Source organism: Phacochoerus africanus, chromosome 9 (assembly GCF_016906955.1).
Source record: "Phacochoerus africanus isolate WHEZ1 chromosome 9, ROS_Pafr_v1, whole genome shotgun sequence".
NCBI classification, from domain to species: Eukaryota; Metazoa; Chordata; class Mammalia; order Artiodactyla; family Suidae; genus Phacochoerus; species Phacochoerus africanus.
In genome coordinates, this window is record NC_062552.1 from 83,802,314 (window position 1) to 83,823,429 (window position 21,116).

Here is a 21,116-nt window from a genome sequence, read left to right on the forward strand (position 1 = left end):
AGTAGTATGCCTAGAATTCTAGTTATTACTCACTTGTAGGAATAAAAGCATTGAAGACTGATTTTAAAATAAAATTATCTAGGTACGGTATTGGTCAATCTTTAATATCCTAGCTCAAATTAATTCATATAAACAGTAACAATATACTAAACAGAATCATGACGTAAAGGAACACGAGAAGGTGGACTCTGAAGGGGAGGAAATATAGGACCATTTGAGCACAGCACAGCTAGCCTCCTGGATGAGCTGGCTTATGAGCAGCACCCCAGAGTGTGTGTATAGAAAGGTACCAATAGTCGGTGGGAGGAAAGCTGCAGAGCAAAAAAATGACATTCTGGCAACTGTTCCTGTTGAAACTGAGACTGTTTCGGGGGTGGGGGATATCAGGACAAAGAAAATAAAAACAAAGACACTCTTCTTTTAGCTTTATTTAGTATAAGTTCTTGGAGTAAAGAGAAGGCATGAGGAAGGAGTCCAGGTAGATTTGCTTAGCGAATGGAAGACAAGGGAGGCCACAAAAGGGTGTACCCTAATAATTGTGGGACAGAGAAAATGTTACCCTGATATTGAAGCTAATATGAATCACCACTTGGAGTTCCCTCTGTGGCTCAGCAGGATAAGAACCTGACATAATGTCCATGAGAATGCAGGTTCGATCCCTGGCCTCACTCAGTGGGCTAAGGATCCAGTGTTGCCACAAGCTATGGTGTAGGTCATAGATGTGGCTTGCATTTGGTATTGCTGAGGCTGTAGCACAGGCCTGCAGCTGCAGCTCTGATTCAACCCCTAGCCCAGGAACTTCCGTATGTGGCTATTAAAAAGAAAAAAGAAAAAGAATCACCACCTTGAGATCAGTTACTCATGAGATTAATTGGTCAGATCGGTGCCTCCGTAGAATGTAGCATAAGCAAAAACTGTCCAGCCTGACTGAGACCCAGAATCCCTCAAGCCTGCGGAAGAAAGCTGCCTTGAAGGACCCACAGGGTCTCTGTATTTATATCCAGGATGGCTTCCATTTTGCCCATTTGTACTGCCATCTTGATTTACGAACTGTTGTCTTCCTAAATCCCAAATTTTGGCTCCATTTCCTGGACTTTGATGACAATCCCCTTCTTGGCATCATATAACCACAGACAAACATCTCTCCATTTAGCACAGTCTGGAGTCCCTACAATTGGGCACCATTCTGTGGGTTGCTTATATGATCCAGAGACCATCCTGTGGGCAAGCACTGGCTAAAAAATAGACTACCTTTTGTCAAATTATAAGAGATGGATAGTGTCATGACAGCTAAAGATATTGTGTTAAGGAATAGTGAGAATATTGAGCACTGGAGAGTAAGCATTTACAAGTATGGGACCCATTTCAAGTAGGTAATTTATGTTCTACTCACCAAAATACACCCAAGTAGAACACCTCTCCACACACTAAAATGAGTGACCCTGGTGCAAATATCCTCTCAGAAACTTCAATATCCTTTCATCAGCATCAACTCTCCATTCATCAAAGAGCTTAATGAATTTTACAACCCTACATAGATATTAGGTTTGAACCAAGTATATTCAACTGGCAAATGGAAAGCCTGACTTTCTAGTTTTTCTATAGATCTTTTTGGAACTTTATTAGCCTCACTCATGTCCCTTAGTAAGTGAATTCCCTGGGGACATTAAATTTTCAGTTTCTCAGGAGATCAAGTTAAATATTTGATGCTGATCCACTCATGGGAACCCAGCTCAGAACTACATACCAGCTCTTACCCATACAAAATAGAGGAAAAAATTTACCAGTCCACATGCTCCACATATCCTCCAGAAACCCTTTTTTTTTTTTTTTTTTGTCTTTTTTGTTGTTGTTGTTGTTGTTGCTATTTCTTGGGCCGCTCACGCGGCATATGGAGGCTCCCAGGCTAGGAGTTGAATCGGAGCTGCAGCCACCGGCCTACGCCAGAGCCACAGCAACGTGGGATCCGAGCCGCGTCTGCAACCTACACCACAGCTCACGGCAACGCTGGATCATTAACCCACTAAGCAAGGGCAGGGACCGAACCCGCAACCTCATGGTTCCTAGTCGGATTCGTTAACCACTGCGCCACGACGGGAACTCCCAGAAACCCTCTTTAAGTCAGGGGAAGGAAGTGGGCATGGGGAAGGGGAGAAGATGGGAGACGGACCCTAGGCTTACAGACTAGATGGAGTGGACAAGTACTGAAGGTCCTTGAGACAGGGGCAAGTGCTGTTGCCCTAACTTTGTGTTTCCTTTCATTGCAGCCCTGCTGGCCCATATTATATTCCAGGGCTAAACTTTATGTGTCTTTACGGACATTTCTAAGGAAAGACTGGGAATAGAGAGTTACAAAGGAGAAAAAAGATGACAGGTAAAGATAGAAAGCAAAACCACAATGTTAAAACAAAGTGAGCAGGGGGAGAAAGAAAAGAGAATACATAAGCACAAGAAGGAGGAAGAGAATGAAAGTTGTCTCCCAGGGTTAGGCGCATGTGAATGAATGCTAGGTCTGGGTTCAATGTGAAACTGCACATGATTCAGTCATTTTCATGGCAATATGAGATCCATGAACCAAAGTCCAAGGCAACAAGTACACCTCGGTAACATCTGGAAAGGAAGGCTACAGATCAATCTTAACTGAAACACGGGAAATATGTGCACCTGTAACTGCATATGTGTAATGTCCCCAAAACTACAAAGAAGCTCTCTCTTTTTTTTTTTTTTTTAAAATAGGGCCGTATCCGAGGCATATGGAGGTTCCCAGGCTAGGGTTCCAATCGGAGCTGTAGCCACTGGCCACAGCCACAGCTATAGCCCACATCAGATCCAAGCTGCATCTGCGACCTACACCACAGGTCACAGCAATGCTGGATCCTTAACCCACTGAGTGAGGCCAGGGATCGAACCCGCAACCTCATAGTTGTATTCGTTTCCACTGCGCCATGACGGGATCTCCCAAAGAAGCTCTTGATGAAAGCAAAGAGGGTCACATCTGGGGCTTTCAGTATAATGGCCCCATGCATATGGGTGAGAGAGAAGGGGCTCAATTGAAAGTGTAGCACAGAACCTTAGACCTGAAGAAAGGAGTCTGAGGAGGGATAACTGGAGAGCAGGTGAAAGGAAAAACCTCTGATGGGTGGCTCTCTTATTTAAGCACATGTACCAAGGAGCAGTGGTAAGCTTGAGAGGGGACAGACAAACCCCTCTGGGGGCAGAGCTGGAATAACTCACACACAGGGGAATAAGTGACACTTCAAAGGTAGACATGAGGTAGAGTGTAGTTGGAACATAAGGTATCGGATTTCAAATAAACTTAAAGTTTCCTCCTGTTTTCTCCATGTTGTTGTTTTATTATGTTGTTCTAAACATGTTTACTCAGTGTATACCATAGGCTGTGCTCTCTTTGCCACTGGGGACACATTAGAAACAACAACAAAAATCTAAAATGCCTTAATCTTCCCCCTGCCCCCACCCCCACACCCACATCCACACCTTTTACACTTTATAGGAAAAGAGTCAGTCCTATGAGAACTTCATGCTGTCTGATTCAGAACAGAACCTGCAATTTCTGAAGATGGAGTCCCATTTTCTAAGCAACTAGGTAAAAACACGCCAATTGGGTGTGCTGAATACCTAGTCTAAGCAAGGAGGTCTTGCAGAAACACTGAATAAGAAATCATTCAGAAATTACTGAGTTACTGTGCACATAAATTAGGGCACTTATAGGAACTGGAAGAAATCAAACTAACTAAAGAAGACCTTGCCCCCAGGGAGCTGTTTGGTCTTGTGGCGAAAAGGAGATTTATGTACCATGGGGCCAAGTTTGCACAATGGGGTCAAATCGCAGATTATTTAGTTCAGACGGCAATAACTAGGAATTACTTTCCAGTCCTATTCCTCACTTAACTTTTAGCAAAATTTTAAGTGAACAATCTGAATGTGTTGATTTGAATTTTGATTTCCTCTTCTTCCTCTTTCCTCCCCCTATTAGATACAATCAAATGGTAGGTCACCAGAGGTGAGAGCCAGGGTAATAAGGCCTGTAAAATCTATTCAGGAAAGGACCACATCCCACTACTACTGTAGTTTTAGGTGACCCAGGTACCCCATGGCCTAGAGATGATCTCTCTCTGAAGGGCAGCCAGAATCCTCCCTCAATAAGGACTTTAGGAGTTCCCGTTGTGGTGCAGCAGAAATGAATCCAACTAGGAACTATGAGGTTGCAGGTTCAACCCCTGGTCTCACTCAGTGGGTTAAGGATCCGGCGTTGCCATGACCTGTGGTGTAGATCACAGACATGGCTCAGATCCCGCATTGCTGGGGCTGTGGCATAGGCCAGCGGCTATAGCTCCGATTGGACCCCTAGCCTGGGAACCTCCATATGCCGTAGGTCTGACCCTGAAAATACAAAAGACTACAAAAATTTTAAAAAAATAAAAAATAAAAAAATAAGGACTTTAATAGAGCTATAGCCCTTCAGTGCTAATCAGTTTCTATTTTCTAGATGTTCTTCAAGTGCTTGCTTCTTCTGTCACCTTAAACCCCTTGACCTAAGCCAAGGAGAATCATCTTTTAGAGCCACTGAGTATTTCTTATTCCATGAAAAAAAGTTTAGGTGCAATGGGAGACTCTTCTTTCACTTCCATTCCAGGTCCCTGTCAGTGGAGGTTCTCACTGGCTAATAGCCTCAGACCCCTCAAGTCCAGTCTTTACAGATGCTATTGCTCCCATGACTTATATCTGTCCTTAAAGGGCCAACTAGATTTTCAAAGCATCAAGCATACAGCTGTGAAATGAAGAAACCAGTAGAAAGAGCACCCTCACGCAATCTCTATCTATAGCATCTACTTGACCAAAACCATGCAGTAGTGAATTAACATAAGCAAATCCTTTGAAATCTTCAGAATTGACTGTATTTACATTAGCTGCTTCTCCATTACCTAAAGAATTAAGGCCAGATCCCTTGATTTGCTCTCAAAATAGCTTTCTAGTTTTAGCCCCAGTAGTCTTCCATATACCCCCTAAACTCTAGTCTTTGTAGTTCCCTGAATGTGTCACAAATTCTCACACCTCTGGATTTTACTTGATAATGATCCTTCTGTCTGAAATGCACTTCAAACTCCCTTTTCCATCTACAAACATATTATAGAATCTACCAAGTTCAAATACTCCCTCTCTTTTCAAATTTCCCTTAACTCCCTAGTCAAAATTAAATATTCCTTCTAGGGTGTATCATTTTTATTTTTATTTAACATACTATTTGTCCTAACCTATACTAACCTATACTAATAGAACTAACCTATTGTTAGTTCTTTAGACATCTAAACTCTCCTACTAAACTTTAAGATGCTTGAGGGAGTTTCCGTCATGGCACAGTGGTTAACTAATCCGACTAAGAACCATGAGGTTGTGGGTTTGATCCCTGGCCTTGCTCAGCGGGTTAAGGATCCGGTGTTGCCGTGAGCTGTGGTGCAGGTTGCAGATGCGGCTCTGATCCCGCATTGCTGTGGCTCTGGTGTAGGCCTGTGGCTACAGATCCGATTAGACCCCTAGCTGGGAACCTCCATATGCCACAGGAGCAGCCCAAGAAATGGCAAAAAGACAGAAAAAAAAAAAAGATGCTTGAGTATAGGAGTATGTGTTCTGCTCACCTCTAAATCTTCTTCACTTCCTAGCACATGTATTTCACATAGTAAGTGCCCAACAAATGTTTGTTGGATGGATGAATGAAGGGATAGATAACATACAGTATCTCAGTTTCCTAACACAAAAATTAACTGATGATTTCCAAGGGTCTTCAGCTAGTTATAAATGTCTGAGGATTCTTTTAGAATGCTATTAGCTCTAATTTAGCTCAGTAGACATTAGGGGTGAAAACCACCTCAGTAGACCCATATAAAAAGGAAAGAATCATATACAGGTAACTTCAGAGGGAAATCTCAGAAGGTCCAGCAGAGTCTCTGGGTTCTAAAGAAGTGGGGCTTGGAGGAAGCAGAGATAATATAAAAGTATAAATAAGCTGAGCAATATGAAAGTAGTCAAGTACATTTCAAAGCTAAACAAAAACCAAACCTGATTTATCAAAAATTTGAACTATTACTAAAATGGCTTCCTCTCATCTGTAGATATGAATGGTGGCTAAGTTTTACCTCGAATCTGCATGTGCCAGTGGAGGATTGTGGTATCTGCTGTTGCTAAGAATTTCATGGGCATAAAGGGGGCCATGTAGAGTGATTGCTAGTTTCTGTCTGGTATAGATTAGAGACTTTTAAAGCACACAGAAATATTTTCCAAGATAGATGGACATCAAAATAATCTTCAGGTATCCAAATAAGCATCAGTTTGCAAAGATACAGAAACACAAAAATTATAAGAATGTCAATAGTCATCAAACTGTTATCAATGACATATAGAGCAGATATATATTCCATTTATATGGAATTGTCCCATATCCATTTTCTACTTCCATAAGGAACTAGAAACATCCCCTGTACATTTAGTCCTGAGAGTGAGGCAAACATATATATGACGTTAGAGCCAGCTTCATTTCTCAATTCTTACAAGCTGATCTCACATAAGTCACTGAGGTCAGAGACATTAGTCTCTGTATCCCCAAGCCTGGATGATTCCATGATACAACTGGGATTTTTATCTCCATGGTAACAGACATTTCACTTACCTCAGTGTCACCAACTAGGAGAGCACAGAGAAGGGAATTTAGGCAGTGAGACTACAGTGAGGTAGAGACACAGGCTGGAAGACCAGCATGTGAGAATTTATTTATTCATTTAACAACTATTTCCAGAGACCTACTATGTGTCAAGCATCATCCTTAGTACTGAGAATATAACAAATAAAAAAAGACAAAAGTCTGACCCTTGAGTGGCAGGAGAGATGCAATCAGGATAAGGACATAAAATATGTAGTGTGTTAGGCAGTGCTAAGTACAAAAGGTGAAGAAAAATTGGCAGGAGGAATGAAACAGTTAGCATAATTGAAACCACTGAGTTCTATCTAGGATACTAACATTTACAAAATAAGACTGGGGTAAAAATTATGAAGTTGGGGATACTTGGCCTCTTTGCTCCATTTCCTTACCCTTTAGATGACTTCTTTTTTCTGTTTTTAATGTACTCTCTCTTCCCTCTATTTGCCTAGGAGATCCAGGGTAACCTACTGTGGAATTGAACCTGTCAGTGCATTGGTGACCATTCCCTTTTTTTTTTTTCAACCCCCAAATACTATATTACCATAAACCATATTCGATCAAGGTTTTATTTCTAGAGAATCTGATCATTAAAGAGGAGGTATAGCAACATCTAAATCCACTCCTCCATCCCCAGACAAGATATTTGCCTTGGAGATAATGCCTTAATATAAAGGATTATCTTGAATGTCAGGAATTCCATGCACCTCATCATATGGTGAGAGACAAGGGGCATATCTTCCCAAAGAACATATTATACCTAACCAATGGGCTAGAGAGAGGTTAACCCTCAGTCCCTTTTACTCTAAAATCCCAATAAACCTCCACTTAATTTTCATTTGATTTGGGGCTATTTGCCTTCTTATGCGTATTCTAGAGGCCTCACCCAGACGTGCACATGAATGACATGCACTTAGCATAGCCAGAGACCACAGCAAAGCCCAGGGATCAGCACATGTATTTGTCATCACTTACAAAGCAGCTGGGAGTCAGGCTTGGTTAAAAGCATGGTTTGGGACTGCAACCTTCCCGCATACAGAAAACCCAGTAGGAACACGTGCACGCCCACAGGATTTCAGTTGGCAAAAGCTTCTGGGGAGCAGGTGGGAGAGCTATTTAGATTTTTTTCCCAATTAATTGAGTTGGAAATTGTAGTAAATAAACTGTTTTAAGTATATCTTTACCCTCTAAACAGTTCCCATGTCACTGAAGAGCAGCTGCTGCAGATCCCAGGTGGCTTGCAGAGCACAGGCTGAGCATCGGTGCTGGGGACCTGGCAAAGGGAATCCCCAGCCACTGGGAAGGAGGATCTACCATGAAAATATGTATTAGATCACATCATAGATTGTAGCAGAGAAGAGAAAATACGCACAGCTGCTCATCACAGCTCTACAAACATGAGCATACTTAAGGATCTCAACAGCTACCTGAAAAATTATCAATAGTCCCATTTCAGAGATGAAGAAACTGTCAGGGTCTTAGAGCTTGAAAACGATCAATCCAGAACTCACACTCAGGTCTGTTTGACCTTGAACTCTTCAATGTTCTCTTATCAGAGACTACACATGACAATGTTGTTACACTGATGACACTGATGATAATGGTGATGGTACCAGAGAAGTCTTCAACTGTAAGGTTAATGGTACGAGAGAACTAAGACACTCAATAAAAAAAAAAAGTTGGTCTGGCTGGGAAAAACTTATACTAATTACAATCAGATATGTGACTCATGTCCAATTGTGCCTAATTATAAGTCACTACAATAATGTTTATGTACAAAAATAACTATGTTAGAATACCTTTGATCTAAAACATACTTGAATAGAGTGAGCTCTTTACATATGTAACCAGACTTCACTGTAGCCCAGGTTCTAAGATGCAAGTGTGACATCTTGATAGCATTTTACACTTTATAAAGTATGCTTTCTGTGGACATCCTCGAGCATCAGACATTATCAGATGTTGGTGGGAAGGAATTAACTAAGAATAACAAAACAGAGCTTTGCTCTGGAGAATCTCTTGGCCCAGTCATTTCACCCTGACACCTTTCTGTGAGTTAGTTAGGACAGCTGTCATTCTATAGATTAGGAAACTGGGGCTAGAACCGATGAACTAGCTCACCCATAGTTTAGTTTTCTATTTACAACTAAAAAAGAGAAATTTATTGCTAGTGAAACATCAGATTCAGTATCAAAGGAAAAAAAAAAAACAACTCCTTGCTTTAAGGAAATCAAAAACTCACTTTTAATTATTTGGGGAAATCTCACTTTAATTTTTTTAAATGTAATTTCTGATTTACTTAGTCCAATTAAGCTTCAGTTTGGGGAACCAGCATTATGAATGAGAATAAAGAGTCGATTAGGGGATTACAACCTAATCAAAAATAAGGATGCATCAGCCAGCCTACATGCCTAGAATTCCATTACACCTGTCACTCCTCAAGGATCAGAGAATTTTAACTAAGTAAACATCTACTCTCATCTGGAGAAGGGAGGATTCTTAATAAAAATTAAATAACCAACATGATCCAATTTAATTCCATAGAAAGCAGAGGGGGGAAATGGGAATAATGTTTAATAAAGAAGGGGGAGGTAAAAATCAGAAGCTTGGGCCACTGCCTGCAACAGGACCCCTTAGAGGAAGGGGCACTCAAGTACGAGCAAGAATCAAGCTTTACATTAAGTCCAGGCTTTGCCCCTGCAGGCATGAGAAGGCATCAGGTAAAGTGTATAGCCAGATCTTCATAGTGGGATGAAAATACAGCAAATTCCCTAAAAGGTATATTTCCATACTTAAAACATTGGTTGAAAGAAAAATCTCCACACACCAAGGACAATGAGTTGCTTGTGTTTAGGATTCTGCAAACCATGTTACCCATCCGATCCAGGTAATCAAAAAATACCGGAGGCAGAGCCAAGCAGCATTTGCATCAAGAGGCTGTGCAAGCTAGACACTCTGAGAATTGACCTTTCAACCTGTGCACTTGGGCCCAATGTCCATTCCAAGCTCACATCCCTTCATGAGGCCTGGTCATCTTATAGTTAAGCAGAACGTTGGCTATCAAGACCAGGGAATAATCACAGGGTACTGTCCTTTTGTACTTTCCACTATAAGATGAATGTGCAATGACATTTGGAATAGCTAGTGTGACTAATGTCAATGTATTACACTGTTTGTTGAGACAATATTAATAGCTAATATTTACTGAGGACTTACTATATGTTGGGCATTCTTCCAAGCACTTTGCATGGATTAAGTCATTTAATCCTCACAATAACCCTTGGAGACATGTACCATTATTACTCTCATTGAACCCATGGGGAAACAATCACAGAAGTTAAGAAACCTCCCCAAGGTCACATATTTCAATAAGAAAAATTTTGTGCCACAGAAGTATGGAAACATTAAATTAATTGTTATAAATGCATCTAAAGTGCCTGATATCCTTGTTACCTCTAAACAAAACTGAGGTCCCTCTTGACCTCTAGTTGTTGGAGGCATGGAACATTAAGATGTCCTATTCATCTACGTAACCCTGAGTATCCTGTCAGGGCCAGGATAGTCAAAAAATGTTGAATGGATACCCCAGTTACTTTATATTTCATGATATCTATACCTATATGATCATTTTAAAGGATATTTTAAAGGTTAGCACAATCTGAATTCATTTTAATGATCAAGTCTATCATTTATTAAGCCTACTAATCTGTCTGCCTGCCAATCTCTCACTCATACACAGATGATACATTGTCTTTTATGTTGACATTTTCATCCAAGGACCTTGATGTGTATTATGAGCTTGATCCTACTCATAAAAATATTCATGCATTCCAGGGAGCACATTCGCTCAGAATCGGACACTTCATCCACGGTTGCTAACTGGCAGGCAGCTCAGAATCCTGCTGCAGATGTGTTCTGCTTGGCTAGCAGTGTTTAAGGTTTTTTTTGATTTGAATGTGTAGATAAGGCCCACCTCTCTGCAAATAAAGGCTGATTCACACATTTAGTTACCTGTCTGGCCTCCAAAGTGTTTAAAAGTGAGCCTTCCGATCTATAGGTACCTAAGAATTTAGAGTAGACTGCTATTTAAGACCTCTGTGTTCCTGGAGTTTATAACTTGTGGCCAACACTTTAGGTTGACAGGAAACTCTTCCGGTGATGGAGCAACTAAACACCTTTTATTCCAAGCTGTTCCCTCCATATACACTTATCTGACTTTCCTGGAGGAGCCTCAGAATCTCCTCACTCCCATTTTCAAGGCCTCCCTGAAATAGACTCATTATTGCCATATCTTCATAAGTGAATGAACAAAAACCCAGGGAAGGGCAGACAATCCTACAGGTATCTGGTGATGGAAATGCCACCAGATAAAACTAACACTTTTGCTCCAAGTTTATCCACTTGACTGGTATGTTCTCTGTTATGTTTTTCATCCTAAAAAAACTCTTGCGAAGAAATGAGATTATCCAGTCTCTTGGGAAACATGATGGGGGATAGCAGGAGAAAAAGAATGTGTATATATACACACATTCTTTTTTGAATGTATATATACATTCAAATATATATATGACTGGGTCATCATGCTGTGCAACAGAAATTGACACATCACTGTAAATCAGCAATACTCTAATAAAAGCAACATTTTAAAAAAAATGAACATATAAAACTGGAATTAGTGCAATTATAACAAAAAATATGAAGCTTCAAAGAAAAATCTGGCCACCTATTAAAGTCATGAAACCAGATTCTAACTCCTATTATAACCAAACAGAAAAGGAAATTGTTTTACAAATTAAAAAAAAAAAAGAAATGAGATTTGCTCAAGACATGGCTATGGCTTATTCTTGGACGACTCCTTTCTAGCCAGTCTAGATGGAAAAGAGGCTGTCAGAGGGAGGCCGCGGCTCTAATTCAGAACAACCACGATGTGTCCTGGATATTAGAGATGAAGGAACTTACAAGGGGCTCACACTCCTCTAGGACTGCCTACCCTATCTTGACGTGACCTCCTGGATTCAGCTTTTACTTCAATGTGAAGTTGTGGCCAACTGGATCCCCTTCTACTGCCCCAGTGTTATTTACAGTCTGGATCTGGTCCACGGCATAGAGTACAGCAGGTCCAATCAATACTTCTTACACTGTGGACATTTATGTGCCACTGATGGAGAACTTTCCATTTCCTCCTGTAGTCCCACTGACTAGCTCTCTCTGCTCAGGCCCATTAGAGAACTCAACTGTGAAATTATCAGAGAGTAAATGCCAGGCCCTGTCACTGGTGTGTCTGAGAAGCACATACCTTCCAGTAAGAGCCTTTCCTATTTGTTCTGTTGGGAGATAGGCAGCTCTCCTCGGAACTCTCCTTTTTCTTTTGCTGCAGGAGTGGTTCTAAGTTGGTTTTAGGAACTCTGGAGCATTTGCTTGGGATAACAATGAGCAATGCACCATCGAATATGATAACCGATAATGGAGTTTTTCTGCTTGAACACTTACTTCGGGAAGGCAGTGCCTTAGTGCTCACTTTAAAGTCAGGTCACCTCACCTCCTGCCCCCACCCTCCACTGGCATGTGTTTTATTAAAAAGATTTTTTTGTTGTTGTTGTTTTTTAGGAATGCACTTGTGGCACATGTTAAGTTACCAGGCTAGGGGTCGAATCGGAGCTGCAGCTTCGTGCCTATGCCACAGCTATGCAGGATTCTAGCCATGTCTGTGACCTACACCAAAGCTCGCAGCAACGCTGGATCCTTAACCCACTGAGCGAGGCCAGGGATGGAAGCCTCATCCTCATGGATACTAGTTGGGTTTGTTACCGCTGAGTCACAACAGGAACTCCTACAAAGATTTTTTATTATAGTCGATTTACAATGGTGTGTCAATTTCTGCTGTACAGCAAAGTGACCCAGTTATATTTATATATATTTATATATATACATATATATGACCAAGTCATAAATATATATATTCTTTTTCTCATATCATCCCCCACCATGTTCTGTCCCAAGAGACTGGACACAGTGCCCTGTGCTATACAGTAGGCCCTCATTGCACATCCATTCTAAATGTAATAGTTTGCATCTACTAACGCCGAATTCCCAATCCATCCCGCTTCCCCCCACCCCCCTGACAACCACAAGTCTGTTCTATGTGTCTCTGTGAGTCTACTGCTGTTTTGTACATAGGTTCATTTGGGCCATATTTTAGATTCCACATATATAAGTGATATCATATGGTATATGTCACCTCATCTTATAAAAATCCGAGACTTTCTTTTTCTAACTGTTGTCTCTGATGCTGAGCGATGTATCTAAAACAAAGTATTTACTAGCACCAGTCTTGGCTGTAAATAGTGATCCTCCCAGTGCCTGAAATGAGGTTCACACTTTCCCCCACGTAGCTTAAGGACTTCTCTCCTCCGATCAAAGGTCCCAAGTAGATAAAGATGCCACGCCCCCCTCCCCCGAACCCAGACTTCTGTGCCCTGATGCTTCTATTGCCTACTCAGCATTCCCTAAGAACTGGCACTATGCTCACCCAGGCTTGTTCCTCTCAGCAGTGTTCCCAAGTGTTCTGATATTCCCCCAATCCAATTCCTACTCCTTCAGGATCTGGCTCTGCACAGCTGTTAATGACGCTAATCACAAATGGTACCCACCAAGCTAATACTTTTCCATTTCCGTATTTTGATAGAGGGAATTTCTTGAGTCAATGTTTTACCCCAAAGGCAAACCAAGGAGAAAGACAGCCTTCTGGGTCACACTGACACTGACACCAAGTCAGATTTTCATTCTTACACCTTCCTGAAAGTGGTGCTGCCTTGTTCATCACAGGGGTTGCTTCCTAAGGCATAAGACCACACATAAACTAAACTCAGTAGATAACTGTTGATGGCCTGTAACATTCTGCACAGGCAGCAGCAGCTCTGTCCCTAGAGCGCTCTCCTGCCTCCTTTGCACTCTGAAAAGTAAGCAGCGGTGAGCAGCTGTCACCCCAGAGGGGGTGGCTCCTGTTGAGTGAAATTTCTGAATCTCTTTGTGATTTGATTTTTGGATATGTTTGCGGTCCTTCTTTCTGAGCACTGAATCCAATGAAATAAGACCTCTTCCAGTAGATAAGCCTGTATGGGGCTGGGAGACCTGAAATCAGCTAGGTGTTCACTGTCCAAGGAGGTAGAGGGTGAAAGAAACACTAAAAAAAAAAAAAAAGAAAAAGAAACAAAGAAAAACAGGGCCTTGTGCCTCAGTGTCTCATACTTGGAGGCCATGTCCTGCCTCAAAGGACAGTAGCCCAGAGAAATCCTGTAGAGTCAGCAATGTGCCCTGAGCTAGAGGAGGAAAGAAGTGCATGTGAGGAGAGGAGGCACAGCTCTTTTTTTTTTTTTTTTTTGCATATTGCGTCATCAGTCTTGAGGCTGATCTGATCTCTGTTTTCTAACAATCAGGAAACAGAAATGACATAAAGAGGAAAAAAAAAATTCTTGGCAGCTCATAAAGCCCATCCCTGCAGCAAGATCGGGGCTAAGGTGCCAGCACTTCTCCTTTCCTCTCTCTGAGTTGAAGAGGGGCTATGATGGCAAAACTCACTGAAGCAAAGGAAGCTGCAGTGGCTGGAAATGTCTTTGTCCCCAGAATACCCCACCGGCTTCCAAACAGGAAAGATGATTGAAAGGATGCCAGCCCAAAGACAGAGGACCCGACGTGGCTCCCTAAGGAGAAGTGGTACCTGCAGCCTCAGCGCTGGCTGGGATCCCACCACCAAAGTACCTGCTTCATCCAGGTGCAGCCCAAAGGAACTTTTCAAAGTCTCTGACTCTCCAAACAGACATGACTGAAGCAGCAAAATCCCCGAGAGGAAAAGGATGCCTGCCTTTATAGGAAAGCAGGTCCCACTCTGGGAGAAAGGAGAGGGGCCTCACAAAAGAGATGGGAGGGAAGAAGCGGGAGGGGTAGCTTTGAAAGGAAGAGATACGGGATTCAATAAGCAAAGGTGGTCCAATGGGAAATAGCAGCTTTGGTAATTTTCTGAGAAGACAAAAAAAATAACTGAATGTTCTGCTTCTGCCCAGTGGCTGGAATCCTGGGGGCCTACCTGGCCTTTTGAGGGTTCTTGCACCAACTGACTTGCCTTCTCAATCAAGTCTTTGAGTCAAATGGCTTGAGAGAAGCTTGGGTTTGCTTTAATCAAGTAATTTCCAAGATATGCAGGGTCTGGACCAACACTGGAGACCGTCTAACGACTCTGGGATGATTATCAGAGGAAGGGAAAGTGTGCTTTTTAACAAGATCTAGTCATGAGCAGGGTTGATTTCCTCATGCAGGAAAAACACAATGGTGATACTCAATGAAACACATCTTCTCTTCTTTGGGTATTGCTGGAATTACTGTTGCCACTCATGACACTTCTGCGAAGCTATTAAAGCAGGTTCTACCTCTATAAGTGAATAAAACCTTCATTTTCTTAAGGGACTCATTCAAGGTCATAGTGAGCGAGGGCTAGACATAAGAATTCCTGTGTCTAAGTTAAATTCTTTTTTATTACATCATTTCACCTCTACTGGATAAATCTTGTACTAAGGGTAGCTTAAAGACAGGGCTAATAAAGAAGGGTTTAGGTGGATGTGGGATTGTAGGAAATGAGCTAGAGTGCTGGTTTCTGCAGACACAGGACCTCCTGGGCCTGCACAAGAGCTTGGTAAGAATCATGCAGGAGGATGCAAGTCAATTAGAAAATGATGGAGCTGGTAGTTTCTAAACTAAACACTCTTTAAGTTGTAAGGTAAAAGAAGAGTCAAATTATGAAATAAAAAAAAATCCTTCCCAGAAAGCAGCAAATACAGATAATCACAAAAAAAGAAACAGAGGCAAATAAACACATATATTCATAAGATCTACTTAAACCCAAATCCTTCAAAAATAATTATCAGAGTATTTTGCTCTCCAGATAAATTCCTCCCACCCTTTCTTTGGCAACATTTTCCCCCTTCTCAGATCAACCCTAAGGAACCCAGGAAATATATTTGTTTTTCCTCTAAGTCAATATTGGAAAAGAAATAAGGAATTGCTGAAAGTGCATTTCACTGAAGTGCCCTCATCCTGCTCACAGTCATATTAGCATCAGAAAAAACATGGAGACATCAGACACACCTTATACAACTGCAGACCTGTTCCTGGTCCCACTCCTCTCACTCTGGGCTACTCCTCTCACATTCCAAGTGTTTCCAAGTTCACAGTCATGACTGCCTCACTCCCCAGAGCTCCACAGTTCACAATCCCTCAGGACAGCCCTGGTTATGGCACTCAGTGTCTCGGGGGTAGAAGCTACCACCCCAAGTGCTGATATGTTTTTTCTGATGCAAGCTAATTTCTGTGAGGAGGTCCTGGCTTCCTCATACATCCACCCAGGGCATTTTCCTGGAAAGGAGGGGAGAGCAAGTGTCCAACACCTCTGATCCAGCTCCTTAATAAGGTCAGCTCTCCAAAGGCAAAGGAAGAGACTGAGAAAGTGGAAAGTGATGTTGGGAGGCTTAGGGTGTGGGAATATTCTGAGTTTTGCCATTTTAACCATTAAATCTAATTCTGCAGTAGAGCCCAGCCCAGCTTTCCAACACCATATGCCTGACCGACATGGGTCTGCCGTCAGGCATTCCTTCCATCATTGCTCACTGTCACTCAGAGCCCACGGGCTCGAAGGAAGAAGTCACTTGTGACCGTCTCCTCCCCTCCCCCACGTGGCTTCCCTTGGGGGAGGAGGGGAAGCTACCAAAAGCACACTGGCATCCCGGCCTTATGGCTGTTACGTAAAGAGACTCAGCTGAGGGGAGAAGCAAGCAGGACTCCATAAACCACCAAGGGAAAGTTCACTGTCATCCCAACCTGGGACTATATGCTCTGGACCAATGTGACTCATGGTAGTGCTGCAGCTCAAAATCCAGGGATTTGTCCTAGTCACCCTGGAGGGAAGAACCCAAGACCATAGCAGCAGCCTGGATTCTCAGCCCAAGTGCCTCTTCTTGTCCCTTAAGAGCTACAGTTTTAGATGAAGGAGGACAACCTTCTATGAAAAGGAGGGCTAAATGAGGCATCTATGACCAATCTTAACCTGACACTAATGAAAACGAATGTCTGTCTCACTTTGAGTTCTGTTTCTGTGAACTTTGTGGTGGAGAGGTAGGTTTGGCAAGGAGCAGGACTGTGGCATTTGAAAAACAATAAGCTGAGGCTTGGAGGGTTTTCTTTCTCTCTTTGTTGAATGGATGCTGTAGTCCAAGGGGGGGAAAATGTGGGGGAGAAACCATCTTTTCCCTGGCACTCTCAATGCATGATGCAGTGCCAGCCGCTCCACCGACTAGCTGAAGATAGAGTAATTGTCACTCTCCTAACCGTAACTTCTTGCTTTCAGATTGGTGGCTGGCAGCTTTATCTGCTTCTGAGCAGCTTTAGAGCCACGTCAGTGACACTGGCTACGTCAGCAAGAGCAATTGGAAAGGAAGATGATGCCACTGCCAGCAGCAGTGGGAGGGAAAATTGTAGCCTTAAAGAAGATTCTTGGGTCTATCCGGCTGGCTGACTTGCTCTCACTGACTTAGATGCCTGCCAATGATTTCAGGAGACTTAGAGAGACTAGGTCGTTTTACCCAGCCATTTTAAAGTTTGGGGTATGGGAGCATTTAGTTAACATGATGCACTTACACTTCCAAACCCCTTGTGTGGGACCTGCCTCCAACCTAGGAGAAAGAGGGGGCTTCACATGCATCAGAAGATGCAACCAAGGTGAACACCACCACCTAGCAAGTGTCTTCCAGTGATGACTGCAGTAATTCTGGCCCATTTCAGGTCATCCCTACTTCTAGCTGCTTTCATTTTCGTCTCTATCATGACAAAGAGGACACAGTAAATGCCAACAATTTGACAAGGATCTTTGACACAGAGCTATCCTAAGGTGTATTTTTTAACAGGAAGTTTAAAAGCTGCTGCCCTGGCATAGCAATCCTGTAAAGTTCATGATTGCAAAGATGGAATTCCATTCCACTGTCAATAATCAACCACCTTCTGCTCCGGAACAACAACAGAGCCAAAAGGCATAACATACGATCAAAATGCTTTAAAAGATATTGTTTTGAGAAAAGAAACTCTAAGGGGGTGTTCAAAGTGAAATATGTTCTCAAACCCAGTTGTATTCAAAGGTGAAAAATTCCCAATGGTAGCACAGCCTTGTAATTCCTGACTCCCAGAAAGGCAGCAAGACAAAGCCAAACTTTGGTGCAGATCAAAAACTTACCCATCTGTTGGGTTTGAAGAAGTAGTTTTGTGAATTCATGCTACAGAGGGAGAATGTCAGAATTCAGAAAGTGGCAGGCTTCATCTCAGTATATTCTTAAGACTATAATCTCTGGAATAATGCTCAATGCCAAGCTCAAGTAGGAATTTAATTTGTCAGAATGACAAGTATCAGCAACTTGCTGGGCAAACATGGCCAAATCACTTGATTTCCCTTGTCTCAGTTTCTTCACCTATTCTCTCCCCAATAAGCGAAAGATGACCACGTTAAGCTACTTTACAGGGTTACTGAAGAACATACCTTAAAAAATCCTTAAGGTGATTATTAGAAGAAAAAGAATCAATGCCATATTTGGAGTCATTCGCCCCTATGGTCACTTCCAGCTCTCTCTGAAAGCCATAACTGATATGCAGTAGCTCTGCAACAGAGATTCTTAACCTGGGTCCTTGAACCACGTAGGGCATTATGGATGGGCTCTAAAATGAGCACACCCGCTGTGATCTAGGACACAGTTCAAGAAGCACCGCTCTACAGTAAGCCTTAGTTACAGGTGTACCAAAACACAGCTACTCTGTTTGATAGAGAGGAAAACTCAGGAAAGACAGCTACGGAAGCCAAATACACAGGATGGGGATCTCAAGAAAGCCACTAGGAGTTCGCCTTGACCCTCTGGGCCAGCTATCCAACACTGAGCCTATCTGTCAGACTGGGATTTCTTCAATCAACAATGCCTAGAAGATCATTAATAATAAGCAGAAAGGACTGACTGAGGAAGGCACAAGGCAGGAAGTACCGGAGCTGCCATCCATCCAATACCAAGAACACCTGTTGGAAGGAAAGCCCTAGGATTTCACAGGGCTTTGGCGAAAATGGGAAGATTTACAACAGGGCTGTCAAGAGTGGTAAGTGTGTCTTGTGTGCAGTGTGAGACATGAGGATGGGGTCTGGGTCTGCAGATCAGAGATGAATTTCTGTAGTATCAGAAGGTGTCCCAGGAGGGGAGTGGGTCCTAAATGAGACCCAAGTTCTAATCCCCAAACAGGCACCATGTTTAGAAGAGAAACTAAAGGGAACTGTAAATGGAAGCACTTCAAGAAGGGGAAGAAATGGTGCAAAAGATGGACAGAGACCAAGTTTGAAGGTGCCACTTAAAGAGAAGGAAAGACAGAGAAAGAATTCTAATTCCTGAGGGCTAGGCAATGCATATAGAATGATCTAACACTTATAGAGCAATTTACAGTTTACAAAAATTATGACATTATGTCATTTAATCCTTATCACTCTAAAACACTAGTGGTATTTCTTCATTTTACCCAGGAGGAAACTGAGGCTAGGAAGGGTGGATAATGCGACTCGCTCAAGGTCACCTGCCAGAAATCAGACCTGGGAGGCACCCCAATTCCCCCCACCCTCTCACCCACCTTAAAAACCTTTTCATTAACTGCTAAGGGGCAGGGTTGATGTGGCTACCATCACCTCCCACCCCTGCCACTTCCCTAAAATCTGGGGCGGAGCAGCGCCCTCCGGTGCCAGGGAGGGGACCTGAGTGACGCGGAGCCTGAGACCGGGGTTTCCCTGTCCTGCGGGGCTCCGGAAAGCGGGCAGCAGAAGCCACCGCTCTCACACTCGGGGCAATCAAGTAACGCTCCAGAAGCAGCTGCTGGCTTGGGGCTTAATGTGCGAGAGGGACAGAGGTGGGAGAATTTCCTTCCTTCCAAGCAATCCCAGATCTGAGACCCAATGCCTGCTCCCGCTTCATGGTTTCCCAAGCTCGCCCCTGCTCCGCTGGCTCCTTCTGGCGGTTCCCCAATGCATGGTGGAGGAAATAGGGGGCTGGGGAGGTGTTGGGGCAAAAGAGCCGGCCAACTCTGGGGCGAGATCTTCCACTTCTGATCCTTTGGGTCAGAAAAACCACGAGCAACCCTGGATGGAAGTTTGGGCATCAGAGGTTTCAGATCAAGTAGCAAGTTGCCCGGAGAGCGGTGGAGGTGGAGGTCGGGGTCTGGGGTGGAGGTGGCGTAAGTGGGGGAAAGAACAGGCGAAAGAGGGTGCCCCTTCCCATGCAGACCCCTCGCGGCCCCGCGGGTGGGTGACCCGTCCGTCTCTGCAGCACGCGGGTGCGGAGAACTCGCGGGGCACCGGGCATCAGGCACCGCGCATCGAGCACCGCGGCGCAGCGCAGCCCCTCCTCGCCCGGCTCCGCGCTCCTCCCCACCTGCCCGCCGCCTCTCCCCCGCCGCGGAGACTCACAGTCCGCAGGAACTGGATCTCGTCCTCGCCTCCTTCTCCCCCTTCGGTCATGGCTCCCGAGGCGTCGGCGGTGCCCCAGCCTCCGGCGCCTCTGCTTCCCCTGGCAGCCGCTCGGCGTGCGCCCGCTGCTGCTGCGCTCTTTCTCCTCCTCCTTCTTCCCCTCCTCTTCCTCCTCCTCCTCCGACTCCTGGCTCAGCCTCAGCTGCGCCGAGCTAATCCCCGACCATATAGGGAGCTGGGCTAACACTCCACTGCACTGCAGAGCGCCAACGCCAACCAAGCAGCCCGCCTACCCTCTCGCCTCTCGCCCCAGCCAAGTGCGCGGCGGCAGCGGGACCGGCGGAGAGCGCAGCGCCTGGGCGCACGGAACGGGCGGGGGCGGCGCGGGCACCCGGGCGGGGGCCGTGGGGCCTCCCCCGCACCGCGCCGCACCGCGCTGTCAGCTCAGCGGAGACGCGCGCCCCGCGGCGACGAGAGGGTGCCCCTACCCTGCTCCAATTCGCAAACAAAGGCCAGTTGCTTAGCTCTAGCGTGCCCAGACAGGGCACCAACCCTCTTGCTTTGCCCACTTTGCGTGCGTGCGTGTGTGTGTGTGAGCGTGTGTGTGTGTGTGTGGACTCCAGTGCTTTGTTCTAACCCGAGTACATCGTTCGGACCCCCAGCCGCAGGAAGGCTGAGAGAGGTGTGCAGGTCATCTTCTGCCTGGCAGAAGGAAAAAAAAGGTTCAGTGAGAAGGCTGTCTGGCCATTCACAGATGGAGTCTGTCCATTCATAATAAAGTTTGCAACTCTCCGGATAGCCCTTTCAGCACCTTAAGAGCGTCCCTTCTCCTCTTCAAAGCCCAATCAGTACGTTTTACAAAACCCCTCCATTGTCCATTGCTGC

General features: G+C 44.1%; 1 protein-coding gene across 1 annotated transcript in view; it reads right to left on the reverse strand.

Annotated features, from left to right (window-relative positions):
• The window catches only part of RYR3 (ryanodine receptor 3), a 570,648-nt gene extending 550,293 nt beyond the window's left edge, over window positions 1–20,355 (reverse strand). Inside the window, exon 1 of the mRNA XM_047794870.1 lies at window positions 20,232–20,355. Within this exon, the coding sequence (XP_047650826.1) occupies window positions 20,232–20,282 (51 nt within the window). The 5' untranslated portion in view covers window positions 20,283–20,355. The remainder of the gene's footprint in view (window positions 1–20,231) is intronic.
• Between the last annotated feature and the right edge of the window lie 761 nt (window positions 20,356–21,116).